Below are 20311 nucleotides of genomic sequence, written 5' to 3'. Positions count from 1 at the left end.
GCTGATGACACTTAGAAGACAGGTCGAAGATTTAAAAAACCGCAGCAGGAGCAATAATATACGCGTACGTGGCTTACCTGAGGCTGACGCGGCCCTGCTGCCCGCCATACTAGAAGCGCTGATCTGGCAAATACTTGGAGCCGAGGCACCTACAGAGATCCGCCTTCTGCGGGCACAGAGCGCTGGGCCCCCCGCGACAGGACGGGTACCCGAGGGATGTCATCTGCTGCCTAGGAGACGGAGAGATCAAGGAGCAAATCATGGGAGCCGCCAGAGCAACGGCGGTGGTCAGATTCCGCGACGCGGATGTCTCCCTATTCCAGGACATGTCCCCGCTGACGCTGGATGCCCGGAGGGCCCTGCGCCCGCTCACAAGTGCACTTCGAGACAAACAAATTGTTTACCGCTGGGGTTTCCCTTTCAGCCTTCAATCAAAAAAAGGCAACAACTGAGTGACAGCACGGTGGCCAGATGATATCCCAGGCTTCCTGAGAGCACTGAGCCTCCCACCGATTCGAATACGAAATTGGATCACTGAAGAGGCACTGGCAGCGAGAAGAGACCCACTGGCACCAATGCACCCAACAGGCATGCAACCGAACAGGTCGACCCAACCACAGCAAAGATGGGGAGGCCCAGCGGACGCAGAGGAAAAGGCGGCTATTGGAGATGGGAGAAACACAGGCGAGCGGTGAGTGACCTACAAGAGGAATACAGGAGGACTCAGAGGGTCAGGGACTATGAGAGAGGGAAACGGACACTTTGGGTGGGGGATTAATGGGGCTCCCGGAGATCACTACGCCAACGGGGCACATACCCACCATCCGACAGGGGCTGGAGGGTACCTGGGGCCGCACACTGGACACAATATGGGAGGAGTGAGGGGCACTATGTGATGGGGACAATAGAGGGAAATAAGGAGTAGGATGCTCTCTGAGACTGAATGCCAAGCTGCTGGCCGAGGGGTACACCCTGCCATGGGACGCACTGCTGAGGAGGGGGAGGGGGGGTTTCAGGATCCACAGAAATGGGTCATGGTGGATCCTTCATAAGGGGGGGGGACGACGACGCCTTCATCTGATGGCAATGCACACCCCACACGCTTAAACGGCTGCGGCAGATGCTGGTACAAGGTAGAAGGGTAGGAATGGCATAGCAACGCATAGAAATTGAGACCCTGGGTGGACTTAGATTCCCCTCAGCTCACCACAAGCCCACTGGACATCGGACATAGCAGAGATGACTAAGGAGGGCAGTGGGACCCATGGGATAGGGGTAGCCATGGCGGGGGATAGGCACAGAACACGGGGAATCAGAGCTAGAAACTAGAGCCTCTCCCAGAGCCATGGGGACCACCCACAACGCAACCTGACAACCCAGGGGCCCAATGACGCCAGACCAAGTTCCTAACCGACCCCGATGCACTGCAGGGAGGTACACGGATGACACTCAGACACTTGCACCAAACACTAAGGCGGATGCTTGAGTCCCGACCCCCTTGACAGACCCAGACAGACCTGCACACACACGCCTCACAGTGGGTGACAAGCCGCTCGCCGAAGAGGCCTCAAACCCATATCCACGTGATCACACCGCAACACGTTTGATTCTCACACGAGCCCTAATGACCATCACACTGTAGTGCAACACATGTCAACCAGACCGGGGAGGCGAGTTGGGAAATAACCTGGTTATATACTTTATACTAATTCTTACCTTACGATTTAACTTAGTTCGGCACATTGTTCCTGGATAGTTTCCAATTCAGGGACACGTGTCGGAGAGCGTCAACTGTACTGTGCCGGACAGCGCGCACCCCAAGTGACAGGTGCCTAACTTACACGGGTACGGGAAGTGCGGCTTGCCCTTGAAAGGGGGGCAACGTGCACTACACGGCCACAGACACCAAATCACAGAAACTCACACCTCTGGAGGGGGGTGGACGCCAATTGTCGACCACCCCCCCCCCCACCCGGGTGGGTCCCCACATAGGGGAAGCCTTACGAGCCTGACCGACCAAAACAGCTGAGTCTGATGTGGACTCCTACCGACGTACCATGCGCTACCGGCCGTTCTTTCTTTGGCCTGCCCTCCTCCCCTCCTTTCCCGCTCCCCCAGCACCCCTCTCCCCCTCCGCTTCCCCCCAGCGTGACGGCGGGGCTCCCCTCCCCCTCGTGGGCGGCCCTGTGGCTCTGCGGCGGCTGGGTTTGCGCCGGCACCGCTGCACATTTGGTCACACAATGTACGAGGCCTAAACGCCCCTGAACGGAGGTCACACCTGCTGCGCTCGCTGTCGGCGTCCCAGGTCTCCGTCGCGATGCTACAGGAGACACATTTCAAAGAAGGCGCGGAACCGGCCCTCAGAGACTCAAGATACCCAATCGGATACTTCGCAAATCACAACTTGGCCAAAAAAGCGGGAGTCGCCATTTTGATCGCAAAAACAATCCTGTTTAAGTGCATGGAGACGTGCAGAGACCCAGGAGGGCGCTATCTATTCCTAAAAGGCACGATCGCAGACACTAAATATACCTTCGCAAACATCTACGCCCCCAACACTAGACAACATCGCTTTTTGAGGAGTACCCTACAGAGATTGGAGAGGTTCCGAGAGGGGCTGCTCCTTGTAGCGGGGGACCTAAATGTGGCCCTGGAACCCCGATTAGACACGTCTAGGGGTACCAGCTCGATGTCACACTAAAGCCTACGGGACACCAAGGAGGAGCTGCAAAGCGCGGGACTTATGGACAGCTGGAGGGTGCTCCACCCGACGGATCGTGACTATTCCTACTTCTCCACGGCCCACCAACGCTATAGTAGATTAGATTATGTCCTAATCGCTCAGGAGTACCTGCCTCCACTCATTTCAGCGGACATCAAGACGGCGTGCTGGTCAGATCACGCACCCATCTCAATCCATATTAGATCCCCCCTGCACAGGCCCAGAGAATTTCAATGGCGAATGAATTAATCCCTACTCGCGGATGTGCCCGTGGTGGCGGACCTCCGCGCTGCAATCACCACATACTTCAACGAGAATGCCACGCCGGACACACCGCCGATGACGATCTGGGAAGCGCACAAATGTGTAGTGCGGGGACACCTCATCCGGATCTGCACGCAGCGGAAAAGAGAGTAGAGGGCACGCATGGCTCACCTGATCCGCAAAGTTGAAGAGCTGGAAGAAGCACACAAAACCAACCAAACGGATGACACCTATAGGCCGCTCTTGGATGCACAACGGACCCTGAAGGAGCTCCTAACTCAAAAACTTCAACATACGATTCGCAAATCTAGCCGTTTTTTCTAGGAGTATTCAAACAAAGCGGAAGGCTCCAAGTCAAACTGCTTCAGAAACAAAGACGCATGAGCCACATTACTAAAATCAAAACAAAAGAGGGTCTGGAGACGCAACTGCCGGACAAAATCACGGCGGAATTACATGCTTACTACTCTGACCTGTACAACCTACAGCGCGGAGAATCCCCAGGGGAGGAAAGGACAAGGATCACGCGGATGACGGCATACCTGCAACAACATGTGACGAGAACCCTGGACGACGCAGACGTGGAGGAGCTGGAGGCACCCATCACGCTCCTAGAGCTCCAAGCAGCACTAAAGTCCACCAAGCTGAACAAAGCACCAGGCCCTGACGGACTCCCAGCTAGATATCTCAAGGAATTTGGCGACGAGCTTCTGCCACAACTTCTAAAAGGCATCAACTCCCTGCGAGACGGGGACACGCTCCCTAGGGACACCCTGGCGGCAACGGTGGCGGTCATACCAAAAGAAGGAAAAAAACCCATCTAACTGCGCGAGCTACAGGCCGATATCCCTCCTGAACGCGGACCTAAAGCTCTTCACTAAAGTCCTGGCCACACGCCTGCGGGGCCTTTTACTCGAACTGGTGGACCCAGATCAGGTGGGTTTCATCCCAGGAAGGGAGGCGCGGGACAAAACCACCAGGGCATTGAACATCATCCATGTGGCGGACCACCTGAAACAACGGACCCTTCTCCTGTCCACGGATGCGGAGAAGGCTTTTGACCGCGTAGACTGGCAATATATGACCGCCACCCTTGAGGCGATGGGGTTCGGCCCTTACCTGCTGAAGTGGATAAAGGCGCTGTATACGATTCCGAGCGCCAGGATCAGGATAAATGGGTCCTTGTCACCAACGTTCCAAATCCGCAACGGGACGAGACAGGGATGCCCGCTCTCCCCCCTTCTGTTTGCCCTCTCCCTGGAACCATTCCTGGGGGCGGTCAGACGGGAGGGGGGAATCTCTGGGTTTACAATAAAAGGCACATCCCACAAGAAAGCGGCATACGCGGACGATATGCTGTTTTTCATTAGCAACCCCCTGGTCTCACTCCCAAACCTGTTGAAAGCGTTTCGGGAATATGGGCAGATATCGAATCTGAAGCTCAACACCGACAAGTCGGAAGCTATGCTCATAGCCCATTTGCCCATTTGCGCTCGCAATTCAAATTCACCTGGTGCACCACCAAACTTAAATACCTAGGAATATGGCTCCCGAAGATACTGTCCGAACTATATGCCCACAACTTCGCCCCGCTCCTGTGGAACCTTAGGACGGACATGGAGCGCTGGTCCAAGCTGTGTGTTTCCTGGTTTGGCAGGATAAATGCTATTAAAATGAACCTCCTCCCCAGGTTATTGTACTTATTTCAAATGATCCCGATCAGCCTGCCTGCAACTTTTTTCCAACAACTAGACTCCGATATTTCTAAGTTCGTATGGCGCAACCAACAACCCAGGATCCGCAGGACGCTGCTACGTAGACCGAAGGAACGGGGAGGGGTTGGACTCCCCTCTATGAGGGACTATCACAGAACCACACATCTCCTACGCATTGTAGAATGGCACATATCACACTCACCCAAACATTGGATTCATATGGAGAGGACACTGATGGTGGGGACGATCCCGGCACAAGTATGGAAATTTGAACTATTGAAGAACTCCCCGGCTCCCACCCACCCACTCATTGGAGCCACGCTAAAGATCTGGGGTGCAGTGCGGACAAATGTTGCACTAACCACACTGCCGGGACCGATGACGCCGGTGACCCACAACCCGGAGATAGCCGGAGGACTCACACCCAAAGATGTGGCCGCATTTGGAGGTATAGCAAAGACCCACATACATCAATGGTGCACCACAACATCACTTAAATCACTACCCGATCTGTTGGGAGATAAGACCCCGACGGGCCAGGAGCAGTTCCGATATTTTCAGATTCAGGCATTCTATAACGCCCACCAGGGGAGACGCCTATTTCACAGGCCCCTAACGGAATTTGAGAGGCACTGTGACGCGGGGACACAGCTCTTTAGGGGGATCTCGACCATGTATATGCTGCTTCGGACAGCGGAGCCCGCTAAACATGCAACACGATGGGAAAGAGCGAGACAGGCTTGGAGCTCACCACATCCCAGTGGACTAAAATATATAATCTAACGCATCAAAGCTCCATGTGCTCCAAACTACAAGAGCTAAATTACAAACTGCTTATCGGTTGGTACCGCACTCCAGAACGGCTACACCGCATGCTTGCGGATGTCAGACACATGTTGGAGATGCGAGGAGCGAGAAGGTACAGACCTCCATATATGGTGGTCCTGCGATAAGATAGCTCCCTTCTGGCGGGAGGTCCACGGGGCGCTTCGAGAGGTGCTGGACACCGACCTCCCATTCCAACCGCTCCCGATGCTACTCCACCACACCCAGCAGCCCCTGTCGCAGTATAAAAGATCTTTGACAAGACATCTCCTCAATGCGGCAAAACTACTGATACCAAGCAGATGGAAGTCAACACAGACTCCCACACTTCGATAATGGATGGATAAAGTTGAATAGCTGTAAGAGATGGAGAGACTCACGGCAGCCATACGGGACGAAATGGAGAAATATCAACAATGCTGGACCCACTGGATTCTGTACTTGGCCAGGCAGTGAGCTGGCTGCTGGGGACCCCCACCCCGCGCCGTGCCTCTCCCCATAGATTTACCCACCCACCTGTCCCCTTCCCAGCCCCCCCGCCCCCTTTTTTTTATCCCCTCACCCACCCAACAAAGAGCGAGCCGGGCGGAGGAGACTGAGGGCGCGACAATCCAACCCAGTAATGGAATGGATTTTTTCATTCAAGACACTGTCCCCCCTCGGTCTAAATGAGGAATTTAATTACACACCATTCATACATTAAGAATTTATCATTATGGGATTGCACGACACTATTAGAACAAACCCCTCCAGTAATTTTTACTACTAAGCCTTTCTGACAACACCTCATGATGTTATGGATAAATGAATTCCAACAGGACAGTATAATCCTGTCCCTTTAAACTTCAAATATTATTAAGCTAAGTTACATTATTTACAGTACAATCATAATTTTCCACAAGCCCAGTGATCCTCATTAACCCTCTTCTAAATCTACTTTGTTAAAAAATCCTTTTTGCATTGTCCATCCCTTACAAGTGGCATGTGATAAGTTGCAATTTGGATATTACTATCTGCCAATGTTATATGCTATTCAGGAATGTACTTTCTTATCCACTAGTATTTAATTGTCCTTATGAACATATCTTGATCTTTATCACTCTACATCTTCAGTGTAATGGATTATTATATTACTTCCCATGTCATGATCTGAGTGGCACTAAATATTTTTAATCGATTAGATTTGGAACACTCTTTTGAGCATTCTCGGCTACCGTATATTTGCTCCTCCCCTCACCCTCCAGGTAACCAATGAGGTCCGTGAGTGGGCTTTTTAAACTTTACCTATCTGGTAAGTAATTTCCCCCTGATGAGCCTTTAATACAGGCGAAACGCACGTCGGGTTGGGCACCTACCCGATTTTCTTTGGCTATCCCTGTTCCTCAGGCATAATTTTTCTCTATCTCCTTGCTGACACTACTACTCTCTCCAATTGCGTTATCATACAGCAGACTGGGGATTTGTGTTATTTAGACGGCACATAGTCGCCTCAGTTGAACGGGAACCCTAATACCGATCAGGGTACTTCTCGCACTTGAACGGGAATCCTAATACCCATCAGGGTACCTCACGTACTATAATGACAATGGACGTGTATACTATAACCACATCGCATATATAGTTACCTCTTCTCGATCTTTTTCTGACATTGCTTTACTATACCTGGTTCCCATGAAGGCACCATTCCACCTACTTTATGCCATGTCTTTAGCTCTAACAGTGTTAATGCTACCAACTCTACATATGGGCTATGGTGATTGGATTGTGCAGCTCCCGGTATTGAATTAATCTACCGTATTAGTCACATATCCCTTGCACAACTTCGCCCATATTATTAGCTAGTTTGGCTTGCCCGCAGTGTGAGCGTCGGTTTTTGGGAGTAGTTGTGCGATATTGACGGAGCTTCCTGGCACAAAGTATCATTTGTTTTGTGTACAGCAGTATCAGCCTGAGCGAATGTGCAGCCTTACGATCGTCTATTTATCACGAATTCTATCATGACGAGTAAGCCCCGCCAGCTTTGACTCACTACTAGCATTATACTCTCATACTCATCTCATGAGATAATCTTTCTTGAGGTAGATCGGTCTAAATCTGACGTTCCAATCAGATTATTGTATTCCCTTTTAGTATCTTGGAACACTGTTGCTAATTACTATTTGTCTTCTCATGTAGCAAACTATTAGCTATATGTCATAGATATAGACTTGCTTTGGATACACTGTTGCATCGGTATTCATTGTGCAAGTATTTACCTTTTTAGGTGTCTTGAAATATTGTATTGTGTGCTGCCACTGAGGTACCTTTTAGGCAGCATTTCTTTATCTATCCGTTTGATATATATTTCTCACTCATGTGTGTCTTACCTCACTTCCCCTTACCTTTATTTATGGTTTAAGTTTTTCTTTTTTATCTAATAAAGGACACTCTTTTAACTGCTTTTTATATCATAACGTATATTAACATATACTTTCAAGGACAGATTCTCCTCTTTTTTGTTTCCAATTGATTGGTATGACGGTTAACATTAGCCACTATTGATCTTTGCGTCAGAATGTAACAAGTTTAAAGAGTTCAATCTTTTACCGTTGGTTCTCTTCTCTCTCCACAGGGGTCATAGTCTTTTTCTGCTTCAGGTGCTCTATAACAGCATTCTGCTTCATGACGACCTGTGGTCAGAGTGGTACACACGTGAGTACTGTCACTAGCACACAATAAGACAGATCGGGCTCAGCTGGTTACTTAAAAGTATATCCAGTTATCCTAAGTCATCTACAAAGATGAACACCTAGTATTCATACAATTCCAGAAGTTCGCTGGAACTCTGCCCACCTGTTTCTGGATGATTTCACTCTGGCTGGACCCCTGAAGGGTTTGCTCTCGCTTCACCTCCTGATTATTCTTCTTCTGCTGCTGCTGCTGCTCCTGGAGTTGGTGAATCCTTTGCAGCTGCTCCTGAACGCTAGCCCCTTGCACAGTCACCACATTCTGGATTTGGTGAGTCTGCATGGAGCCAGCTTGCTGAATCTGGAAGGGGATTTGAAACTTGATGTGCTGAGGGATACCACCTTGTTGGGCTTGCAGCTGAGCCACCACATGTGGTGGTAAATGAGAGACAACCTGGACCTGCTGCTGCAACTGTGGTACAGTAATGACTTGGGCCTGGGACGGCTGGATATGAAGCTGAGCTCGAGAAGGAGATTGGACAGTGACTTGGGTTGCTGTCTGACACGTCTGGATTTGGGCCTGAGATTGAGGAAGAGTTGAAGCTGGGAGCTGCGAAGTCTGTACTGGTGCTTGAATCTGGAAGGAAGCTGGCACTGCCATCTGCACAGAATGTTTGTGGCTTGCTGTCTGCGACAGGGTTGGAGGCTGTTGTCGGTTAACAAGCTGAGGCTGGTTTTGCAGAGAGACCTGAGTGGCAGCCTGCGGAATGGACACTTGAGTGACAGAGCTTTTGACGTCTGAAGAAGGTTGGGTGCCAACAGATGTTGCAGGCTGAACTTCTCTGCTCTGCTGAGTCTCTGGAACCAATTGGTGACTGCCAGGAAGTGGATGTGGCTGCTCTACACCGGGACTTGCATCTGCCTGTGGATGAGATGTTGTGGGCAGCTGTGGCTGGACATGAGAAAGAGACTGGGGCTGAGCAGGGACCTGGGGTTGCATGGGAGCCGGCGCTTGGTATTGTGATTGGTCTGCACTCTCAGACCGGGATGGAGCCTGTAATGGGCCCAGTGGAGGTACTGGATTACTCTGCAGCTGGCTTTGTGATGCTGGTTTCTGCTCAGAAGACATGGAAGCTGCAAAGGAACAGATACATTATCCCAGGTAATTGGTATTTTTCTTTGGATTTCATGTTAAATATATATTGATATGGTAGCCCCATAAAATGTGTAACATCCATCCCCTCTTTCTCTTTCTTGTGACTGGATTATTAACTCGTTTTACACATATTGTGCCTATTTGCTCATATCAGCGATAATGACATATGTGATGCAGCCAATCTATAAACACATATTGCAAACTCTCTTGGTGTGCAATCCCTCTGACTTACTTGGAGTGGTGCTAGTGTGTGTTGAGGTCATGGTTGTGCTGGCAGAACACGATGACGGCGGCAATGGGGTAAACAGAAAACGCTGGATGGTACCATTTGGCATTGCAGCCTGCATTAACTGCTGTCCTGGAGTTGGGATAACCGTCATGCCCTGGGGAATTAGTTGTAATTGACCTGTAGTCTGTCCTTGACCTTGCACCACCACAGTTAGGCTTTGGTTTCCACCCTGAAACAAACCAATAATATCAATCAGAGTACAAGGGAAGAGTTAAACAACTGGGGCCTGTCATTATGCCTCTTGTAAACAAATCTCCACTTACAAAAACATCTGTGTGTGCTATGTGGAAGGGTTCTTTACCTGGCCTTGTGTTAACTGAGTGAGCTGAGCCATTGTCAGTTTCACCTGGCCCTGCTGAGGTCGGGGAGTCTGAGAACCAGTTGCTTGTGGCTGTGCTTGCTGCACCGCTGTGCTCATCTTCTGCCCGCCAGCTGACAAAGGGGTTCCAGCCGGCATTGTGGTAGAAACAGCCTGGCCCCTAATGATCTGAGTTACAACCTGCTGTGGTTGGCCTACAAAGAGCAAACAAGAGGGATATTAGTGCATACAGTGTCCCGAATTTGATGCACAAATATATATGATATAGAAGATTTCTTTGAACAGAAGCGAAGCACCCTGATAATCACTACAACATATGTGGTCCTCTTCAATCATAGTCAATTCCAACAAAAATGCTTTGCATAAATGATGTGCTTTTCTGAAGTAATTTTAAAGCACTCAAACCACCAAATACCATTTGAGCTTAAAGGGACACGATAGATTTAGGAATACAAAATCTTGTTAAAAAGATTAAAATGATAGTTTATTCACCTTTTCTCCATTGCTGTGCTGCTCTCTATGCAGTCACCCCAACTCATTTGTGGCGATCACAAATCTTGATGATCTCAGGCAATCCAGTGCTTTTCCATAGGAAAGCATAGAAGGGCTAGTGCCATGTGTGATACGGAATAAAACAGCAGAGTTTAATTCCACAGAAGTGCCTTTAGTGGCTGCTAGTGTCACAGCCACTAGAGGCATCTCAAACCTGGAAATGTTTCCATTTGCAGGGTTAAAACTAGACGGACAAGGCACCCTGACCACTTCATTGAGTAGAGGTGATCTTGGTGCCTATAGTATCCCTTTAATTAAGTGTTTTTGGAGTACAGGCAATCCTCAGACTGACTGACTGTGTTCCGTTCTTACAGCTCGGTCGGTAAGTGAGGATGTGCTAGCAAGCATGTGCAAGATAGCAGGTCTACATTCAGGGAAATTCCCCTGAACATAGACCAATTCACTAGCGCAGGGAATTCTGCAAATCTATGTTCGGGGAAACATCCCTGAACATAGATCAGCTCACTAGCGCAGGGAATCTCTGAAATCTATGCTCGGGGAAAATTCCATAAACAGAGCAGCTCTCGTGGGGAATCCTTCGAATCCGCACACTAAAGAGCTGGTCGTAAGTGCAAGCCGTCGAAAAACAGGTAGGTCGTACCCCACAGGGTCTAATGCAAAGTAGAAAGTGACAGGAGGAGTAAGAGTACCCTCATCCACAAAGAACTTTTGCCCCCCGTCATTGTGTTGCTCCCCCAGCAGGCGTTCCTCGCGCCTATTCGGGGAGTATGGAACTCACAGACACCCACATGCTTGCAATCAAACTAGCATGTTGGCAGCACAAAGGATGCCCTTCCTTGGGGAAAGTCCCAAACAGAGCCATTTACAGAAAGCAGCAAAGGTGTGTGGGTGTTACAATAAAACACCTACAGACCTCTGAAAATTACAACGGAGGGGCTGCTGGTGTAATAAAAATATGATTCATCACTATGAAGAAATATTATATAATAAAATGATATATCTAGTGCCTTGGGAAATGTTAAAGAGAACATGCCCCCTAGGATTGTAGTTTTTCTGTTTTATTTTTTACTTATTATTAACTAATTCTAAATAGTGTGTGTTAAGAAAAAGTAAAACATTTATATATATTAAAAAACAATCACGAAACTTTAAATCTTTGCTGCTCAGGAAAATCAATTAAACACCCATAATTTAGTCAGCAGACATTACAAGTAATTAGAAACCACAGATCAACTTCCATGTTTCTCAATGCACAAAATATTGCTAGTGAAAAAAAGATTTTTTTTTGCACTTAAGAACTTCTATTACCAGAAGGAAGGATTCCTTGTTGAACGACCAGCGGTGTCCGAATAATTGTCTTTCCTATTGAAGACTGCTGCAGCGGTGATCGGATAACAGTCATTCCTGGTCTCATCTGCGCACCAGCGGTTATTACCTGAACAAGAGACAACCTCAGATCTACTATATATGTAGAGAGACATGTTATACAAATACTTCTGTTGGGATGGTTCTAAGCTACGTTACAGTGCTAACTGTATACTCTTGTACCTAGTGATATTTGCCTATTTAGTACTTTGTATACGTCAATTATGTTTATTTGTGAGAGAAAGCCAACGGGACTTATTTCTCTAAAACAATTCTGGGTCAATGTTCTGAAACCCACTTTGATAAATTTAACTTAGAATTGTCTTTTAGTTTTGTATGCTCATAACCAAGACATCTATTCAGTATTCAAATAGGTAATTACATATTTTGTTAAGCTGCTTAATTCAGTATCCATTTTATCCATCTATATTTCTATAATTCTCAACAAGTGTAGCAGAACAGCACTATTACGCTTCTTTATAGGTTTCTCTTCAAATGTTTTCATAAGACGATTGTCATAAAAGATGCCTTTTTCATCAATATGTTTTTTTAGCAGTACCTGTTGATTGGTTCCAGTGGTAACCCCAGGATTATTACTGTTGGGTCGGATGGAAACAGTCGCTGTTCGAGGCTGGAACGTGCTGTAGGTTTGTTGACCTCCTGCATTGGATGGAATAATCCCCAATACTTTCTGCTGAACCTGCATTACACCTGCATGACAAGAAACACGTATAGTTAGCTTAGCCAATAGAAATAGGAGAAGATGCCCCGGCCTTTTCAGGGATACACACACTAACCTCCTTGAGTTGTTGGCACGTTCACAGCCACAAGTTTGCTGTTGGCTGAAAGAGGCAGTTTAGTAAGGACTTTCCCAGCCATGGTAACAGGACTTCCCGTGAATTGGAAGGTCTGGCCAGCAGTAACAATGGTAGAGCCAGATGTGACAGCAGTACTTGAGGCTGGAAAATATACAAATCATTAGTGAGGTACCATGAAGGATATATACACTTTCCTGAAATATCCATAAAACATGCAATGATTACATTTCTGGAAGGTTAATTTGATCAGAGCTTGAAATTTCACCTCCTGTGCTACTAGCCAGACCATAAAAGTCAATTGCCACTGCAAGCCTGGATTGTCTTTGGCATACTCACCAGAAGTTAATTTAGATTTGCCAAAGGCTGGTCACGAAGAAAGTTGGACCGGGCACATACAGATGGTGTTTAGGTATATTTAATGGGAAAAACAACAACAAAGTTTCGGCTCCTACAGGAGTATTTATCACGTGAGAGCCATTGTATGGTTTTCCAATAAATCTGCCTCAAAAACACCTCTTTGTGCCAGGTCCAACTTTTTTCATGATTATTGATATGTTGGGAATGGTCCACCCTGGTCTGGAGACACTATGGATGAAAATGTTTTTTTTTAGCAAATGCAACTCCACTTTATGCATATAGAATTGGTTTTCACCAAAGGCTAGTGGCAAGTATAAATTGAGTCCTGTAACCCAGATATACTGCTACCTTCGGTGTTCTAAGTTCTGTATTTCTGAGTGTACCTTTTTGTATGAATGGGGATTTACTGATTGGCTTAGAGCATCAGATGACTGTCCTAGCCAATCAATAGCACCCCTGCCCAGTGGTACTCCGTGCCTTCTGTAACTCAGATTCAGTAACAGGGTGCCAAATAGGGTAAATTGAGATCAGCGCTGGTGGAAATCTTTGGGGTTTAAGCCATTGAGGTAAGAGTGTGCCCAGGTGCCTCCGGGCACCGTAACAACCTGATTTAGATTTAGTTAAGGTGACCGGAGTGGATCTTTAACCCCTTAGTGACCAGCCTGTTTTTCAATTTTCTTACCATTAAGGACCAGGGCTGTTTTTCAATTTCTGCGGTGTTTGTGTTTAGCTGTAATTTTCCTCTTATTCGTTTACTGTACCCACACATATTATATACCGTTTTTCTTGCCATTAAATTGTCTTTCTAAAGATACCATTATTTTTATCATATCATTTACTATGAAAAAAAATGTTTTTTTTGTTTTTTTTATATGATGAAATTTTTTACAAAAAAACAAAACAAAACACTTTTTCTAACTTTGACCCCCAAAATCTGTTATACATTTACAACCACCACAAAACACCCATGCTAGTTTCTAAATTTTGTCCTGAGTTCAGATATACCCAATGTTAAAGGAACACTATAGTCACCTTAATTACTTTAGCTAAATAAAGCAGTTTTAGTGTATAGATCATTCCCCTGCAATTTCACTGCTCAATTCACTGTCATTTAGGAGTTAAATCACTTTGTTTCTGTTTATGCAGCCCTAGCCACACCTCCCCTGGCTATGATTGACAGAGCCTGCATGAAAAAAAAAAAAAAAAACTGGTTTCACTTTCATACAGATGTAATTTACCTTAAATAATTGTATCTCAATCTCTAAATTGAACTTTAATCACACACAGGAGGCTCTTGCAGGGTCTAGAAAGCTATTAACATAGCAGGGGATAAGACAATCTTAATTAAACAGAACTTGCAATAAGGAAAGCCTAAATAGGGCTCTCTTTACAGGAAGTGTTTCTGGAAGGCTGTGCAAGTCACATGCAGGGAGGTGTGACTAGGGTTCATAAACAAAGGGATTTAACTCCTAAATGGCAGAGGATTGAGCAGTGAGGCTGCAGGGGCATGTTCTATACACCAAAACTGCTTCATTAAGCTAAAATTGTTCAGGTGACTATAGTGTCCCTTTAACATGTTCTTAGCTTTTTTTTTTGCACATTAGCACTTTGCTATTTCCAAACCATTTTTTTTTTGTCTAAATTAACGCAAGTTACATTGTAACACTGATATCTGTCAGGAATCCCTAAATAACCCTTCACATGTATATATTTTTTTTTTAAAGAAGACAACCTAAGGTATTAAACTTGGGGTATTATAACTCTTTTCATGCAACCATTTTACCACCAATCTATGCCAAATTTAGAAGAAAAAAAATAATGGGATTTTTATTGACACACAAAGCAATTAAAGAATACATGTATTGAGAACATTAAGGGTTACTGCCAAAGAACACCCCAATATGTGTTCAGCAACATCTCCTGAGTACAGTGATACCATCCATATACAGATGTGTCAGGTTCTCTGGGGGGCTAAAAGACATTATTTGGAGGGTGCGCATTGCAGTTTTCCAACTTGGAATTTTCTCAGCTGGTCATCATGCACCCATGTCCTATTTGAGACATTTTTGAAACCATTAAACCATATATTTTTGAAAAGTAGACACCCTAGGGTATTTTAAATGGTGGCATTTTAACACTTTCCATTCACTAATTCTATCACCAGTCTTTGACAAACTTTTGGCTAGTCATTTGTTAGTGGTTTTTTTCTCACATTGTACTTTAGGCATGGATTCTCAGTTCCTGTTATGTATTACTGACAAAGAACACCTCAATATGTGTTCAGCAACATCTCCTGGATACAACAGTACCCCCAATGTACAGGTTTTATGTTTTTTTGCAAACTTACAGGGGACAAAGGTAGGGCTTTCCCCTTTTCTATATTTGCACATTTAAATTTGCCAGATTGGTTTGCTGGGCCTATGTTGCCTTTGAGACCGTATGGCAGCCCAGGAATGAAAATTAACCCCATCATGGCATACCATTTGTAAAAGTAGACAACCCACGGTATTCAAAATGGAGTATGTCCAGTCTTTTTTAGTAGTCACTCAGTCACAAACCCTGGTCAAAAATAGCGTGTGTGTGTGTGTGTATGTATATATATATATTTTGACATTTTTTTTTTTTTTTTGCATTTTTCACACATAAACGTCATTTCACCGATGATATCAGTATAATACATTTTGCTGGTACATTTTTGGGATGCCAGGCAAGTCCCCACATCACGATCACCGGCCGGGGATCGCCAGCGATCAGGTAAGTGAATAATTTGGCGCGGACGTACCAGGTACGTCCGAGGTTGTTAACTACCTTTTTTTGTCGGACTACCTGGTTTGTCAGAGGTTGGTAAGGGGTTAACATGGGAGACAAACAACTGCTTAAATACTGCCAGTGCTAAATGAATATAACAAACTGAAGTACACTCTATTAATTCATCGTAAACATATATCATACATCACAGATGCAGCATGGACAATATGAAATTACCTGTAGTGGTCTGGCCTTGTTTAACCCAGGTAGCAAACGTCTGGTGGAAGTTTTTGTTTTGCTGGAATGTTACGGTGGCCGGGGAACCAACCTTTGTAGCAAGAACCACTTTGGTTCCAGGACTGGATAAGGGACCAACCATAACCTTGTGTGGTGTTGAAAGCGGTGACATGGTGGTGCTGGTTGTGGTGGGGTTCACCGTGCTGACAGCAGAGTTCAGTTGTTTCTGTTGCTCTAGTCGTTTCTGAAGGCAAATTGTTTAACGTTCGATTAAAATCAAGCTTGTTAAAGGGCAATAAATAAGGAGTATCCTTATTTCACCCCTCCCCCCACAAAATAAAACAATACAAATACAAAATAAGCTCTTTTTATAATAAATATAGGAACATTTATGGTGCCTGTGGACAGCAAGCTACCCGTCATGCTGCAGATTTTTGGGTTAATTCACTAGACTGGGTTATAACTGGGCCTAAAACAGAACATTGTCCACATTCCATGTGCAGTGAATAAACCTCTAAAGGTCACTTCAAAGACACACAAACTGAATTAAGGCATTCTTAACATTTTAGCAAATTGTTCCATGATCATAGCCTGTAATAATTGCGCCAAAGGGTAAAATAAAGATTGATATGCGGGGGACATGCAAGGCACAACAGGATTGAGGGACACAGAATCAAAACTGTGAGGTTTAGTATTTGCACTGCCAACCATGTTAAGGATGCCGTTAGTTCACACACATTTGAAGTTTGTGTTTTAAGCAGGTAAAATGCGCTGCCTCCCCCACCTGCTGTGCAGTCAGGCGTTGTTGCTTTAGCTGAGCCTCCACCTGGAGCTTCATTTCCTCCGCTTTCTTCTGATCACTAACCTTAACCTGTTGCTCCACAGCCTGAGCCTTCTCTTTCTCCACCCTACAATTGAGAGAGGTGCCATTACAGATCGCAGTTTACAAAGCAAGGCCATTGTATTACCCCATGTAAAACAAATTGCAAAGTTACCTTTCTGAAAAACATTTGATCTCCCATAAATCAAGCTCTTCCTCTGCGATCCATGTTTCCAGGATAATGGGACCGGTTTGTTTGGGGGTTTCTGGCCTTTTTGGACGAAGGGCGCTGGAACGAAGCCCTTTTCTTTGTGGTGTTGGTGTTTCTACAAGTAAGAAACGTTTAATAGCAAACAAATAGTGGTTTATTTTGTAGCAATATAATGAAATATATTCCATTACCCAAGAAGATCTGGAAATCTATTCATAAACAGGGATATACATAAGACTGGCTGGCTGGCTGGCTGACTGGCTGGAGGAGATTTAAGAAAGTAGATGTAATCTAAGGCAAAGAAAAGGTTTTTATCCAGTAAGAGCAATAAGGATATGGAATTCTCTGCCTGAAGAGGTGGTTTTGTCAGAGTCACTACAGATGTTTAAACTGCAATTGGACAAATACTTACAAAAACATGACATACAGGGATATAATTTCTAATTAGTGGGGTAATAGCTGCTTGATCCAAGGAGATATCTGACTGCTATTTTGGGGTCAAGAAGGAATTTTTTCCTAGTTTGTGGCAAAATTGGAAGCGCTTCAGACTAGGTTTTTTGCCTTCTTTTGGATCAACAGCAACAACATATGTGAGGAAGGCTGAACTTGATGGACGCAAGTCTCTTTTCAGCCTATGTAACTATGTAAGCGTGAGCAAATTCATACTGTCAACAAAATAAGCATTCTCCTACTCCTAATAAAAGTAAAATATGTCAGTCATGACAATCATATTCTTTCTTGAACAGAGGCCACATAGGAGAGAAAACTAAAATATAATAATATCCCGACATTGTCAGTCACAGACTACTATTGCAATTTAACCTTCATTTGCTAGCAATGATCAACCGGGGACTCAAAATATTTTGGTCAGATTTCAGATCTAACATAGGACAATCAAGGGGTTTGGAGTATAATTCAGTCAGATTCTTTGTGACGTGTAGGGCAGTCAGGGGCTCACAGAATAGTGTAATCAGAAAGTGTAATGTAGCTAGACTGCTGGCTGAACCTAGGGTAGTCAGGGACTGACACTATAATGTACTCAGATTACCGCTCAGAGATATAGCATAGTTAGGGGTCTCAGTATAATATTCTCAGATTACTGATAGGAGATGTAGCATAGTCATGGGTCACAGTACAATATACACAGATTACTGATCAAAGATGTAGCATAGTCAGGGGGTCTCAGTATAATGTAGACAGACTGCTGGCTGAACCTAGTGTGGTCAAGGACGGGCACTATAATGTACTTAGATTACTGGTCGGAGATGTAGCAGTCTCAGGATAATGTAGACAGACTTCTGGCTGAACCTATACCTGTACTCAGATAACTGATTGGAAGTAGAGCAGTTAAGGGATTGGAGAATAGTGGAAGTGGATTTCTGAATGAATGCAGAATCCGGAATCTCTATTACTATAGAGCAATCTATCCAATAGCAATCTTCTAATTCTACAGGATTGCAGAAATAAGTCTCACACACCCACCTTTTGGTGCTTCAGGAACGCCAATGGGGCAAATAATTTTTCGTACACAATATTCTGAGCGAATTGCATATGGAGCAACATCTCTCCTCTTTATTATCTCGGTAGTTGTAATCTCCGTTTCAGACGTTTCTGAAAAGAAATACATTCATTATATAAATGCTATAACTAAAAACACACAACACAATAAAAAAGATGTCTATTTGCACAATAGATCTTTTGACTGCTATGGCCTCTGGCCTGGGAACTACGACTAACTATTTCCAGAAGCAAAATAAAAGGTTTACCTGTTCGGGTTATTCCTCCACCAGGAGGCGGCTTCGCTGCCATATCATCCCATCGTAAACTGGCCCAGAGTAAACGAAGCATGAGACTCACACCAGCCAAAGATTTCACAGTCTGGAGTCGGTACCTGCATTAAGGATCCAGTGTCATTAATGCCAAACGATTATTTTATGTAATGTTCTAAACAAGCTAAAGCTTTTCAGACCTGAGTGAGAACTAATTACAGGGCAGTGGGGGCCGAGTTACAGTCTTCCTGTGTTTAAAGAACTTAAAGCGGATATTTTAGAAATATTCGCCAAAGAACCCCAAAACGGACAAATGTGGTGCGAGTTCAGGGAGACAGAGTAGATGAGTTTTCCTCACATTTCAGCTGCCAGGAACCATGACAGTACAATACTGAGGCCTATGGCGGATAATCTATGGACAGTGCCTGAATCCCACAGCTATCAATTGTGACGGCTGCTGGGATTCGACAATGGTTGACTGAGGAGCTCCTCGTTTTGTCAAACTCAAGCTTTACCATCTCTACTTTGTCTTATGATATATTTGGATTGTGTTGGAATTTCAAGGAGATTCAGATGCAGTAGTTATTAGTAATTCAAGGTCCTAAGAAATTACAAAATCTCAGCTAGAAAAATCTAATTCATAACGTGTCCATGCAAAAACTTTTTACATCACCTTCCAAAGACCTTGCATGCTCCAAGTTTTCAATCAATCTTGCCTGAGTAAGCATTTATCAGTATACAATTTGCCTGGCTAACTGAGTGATGTTCTCAAGAGTGCACTCCATTCTATAAATACAGGTTGTTCTAGAGATTGATAACCATTCCATTGCTTACTAACGGAGTAAAACGCTATATCACTATACAGTCAGTGTCTGATGAGTGAACACACGGAATTATAGCTCATTTTCAGAAGGAGCTTGTTAAAGATGTGCACTTCCCTACATGGAAATCTAAGAATATGAATTTGATATATAGCTAACACTGGCTCAATAGCAAAACAAACAAGAAGTTGCAGGTTGTAAAACTCTGCACAAATCATAGGGATATAAATGACAAATTTTATTTAGACGGCATCTGGTACCTGTGAGGCATGCTAGTATATATCTAAATAGAAGGGTATGCAAGATGCCTAGAGATTTAATAAAGTATTGTGCCACTTGATAAACTGGTGTCTCGCCCCCCTTTGCGTTCTAAATCCCATGCGTTCTGCAACAAGAAAAACTGTAAGGTAAGGCCCAATCACTTATTACACTAAATGTTCATACATGCAGTAAATGTGTGTGTGCTATAATTTGTTAAGCCTCTCTGTTCACTTCGACAGGTTATATTTATATTTTCATCTCGATAAAGATTACTGTGAAAGAAAACCCTTCTAGATATTTAAAATAATAGCAGTTAGATCAGATAACTTCAGTCCTTTTGCTACTAATACACCAGATAATAACTGCTAACAAAGACTGAAAAACAAGCAGGCATTGGAGTCCCTTGAGGGTTACAGAACTGTGCAAATCAATCCA

General features: G+C 44.9%; 1 protein-coding gene across 1 annotated transcript in view; it reads right to left on the bottom strand.

Moving 5' to 3' along the window:
- Positions 1 to 20311, bottom strand: part of BPTF (bromodomain PHD finger transcription factor) — a 72204-nt gene that overhangs the window by 12254 nt on the left and 39639 nt on the right. The window contains exons 14-25 of the mRNA XM_063456142.1: positions 18792 to 18916; positions 18508 to 18636; positions 16990 to 17140; positions 16779 to 16902; positions 15995 to 16238; positions 12632 to 12793; positions 12394 to 12545; positions 11778 to 11904; positions 9939 to 10150; positions 9581 to 9806; positions 8359 to 9326; positions 8113 to 8195 (exon numbers count right to left, since the gene is read on the bottom strand). Coding sequence (XP_063312212.1) covers positions 8113 to 8195; positions 8359 to 9326; positions 9581 to 9806; positions 9939 to 10150; positions 11778 to 11904; positions 12394 to 12545; positions 12632 to 12793; positions 15995 to 16238; positions 16779 to 16902; positions 16990 to 17140; positions 18508 to 18636; positions 18792 to 18916 — 2703 coding nt within the window. The remainder of the gene's footprint in view (positions 1 to 8112; positions 8196 to 8358; positions 9327 to 9580; positions 9807 to 9938; positions 10151 to 11777; positions 11905 to 12393; positions 12546 to 12631; positions 12794 to 15994; positions 16239 to 16778; positions 16903 to 16989; positions 17141 to 18507; positions 18637 to 18791; positions 18917 to 20311) is intronic.

This window comes from Pelobates fuscus, chromosome 5, assembly GCF_036172605.1.
Source record: "Pelobates fuscus isolate aPelFus1 chromosome 5, aPelFus1.pri, whole genome shotgun sequence".
Taxonomy (NCBI): Eukaryota; Metazoa; Chordata; class Amphibia; order Anura; family Pelobatidae; genus Pelobates; species Pelobates fuscus.
This window is presented reverse-complemented; position numbering and strand designations above follow the sequence as displayed.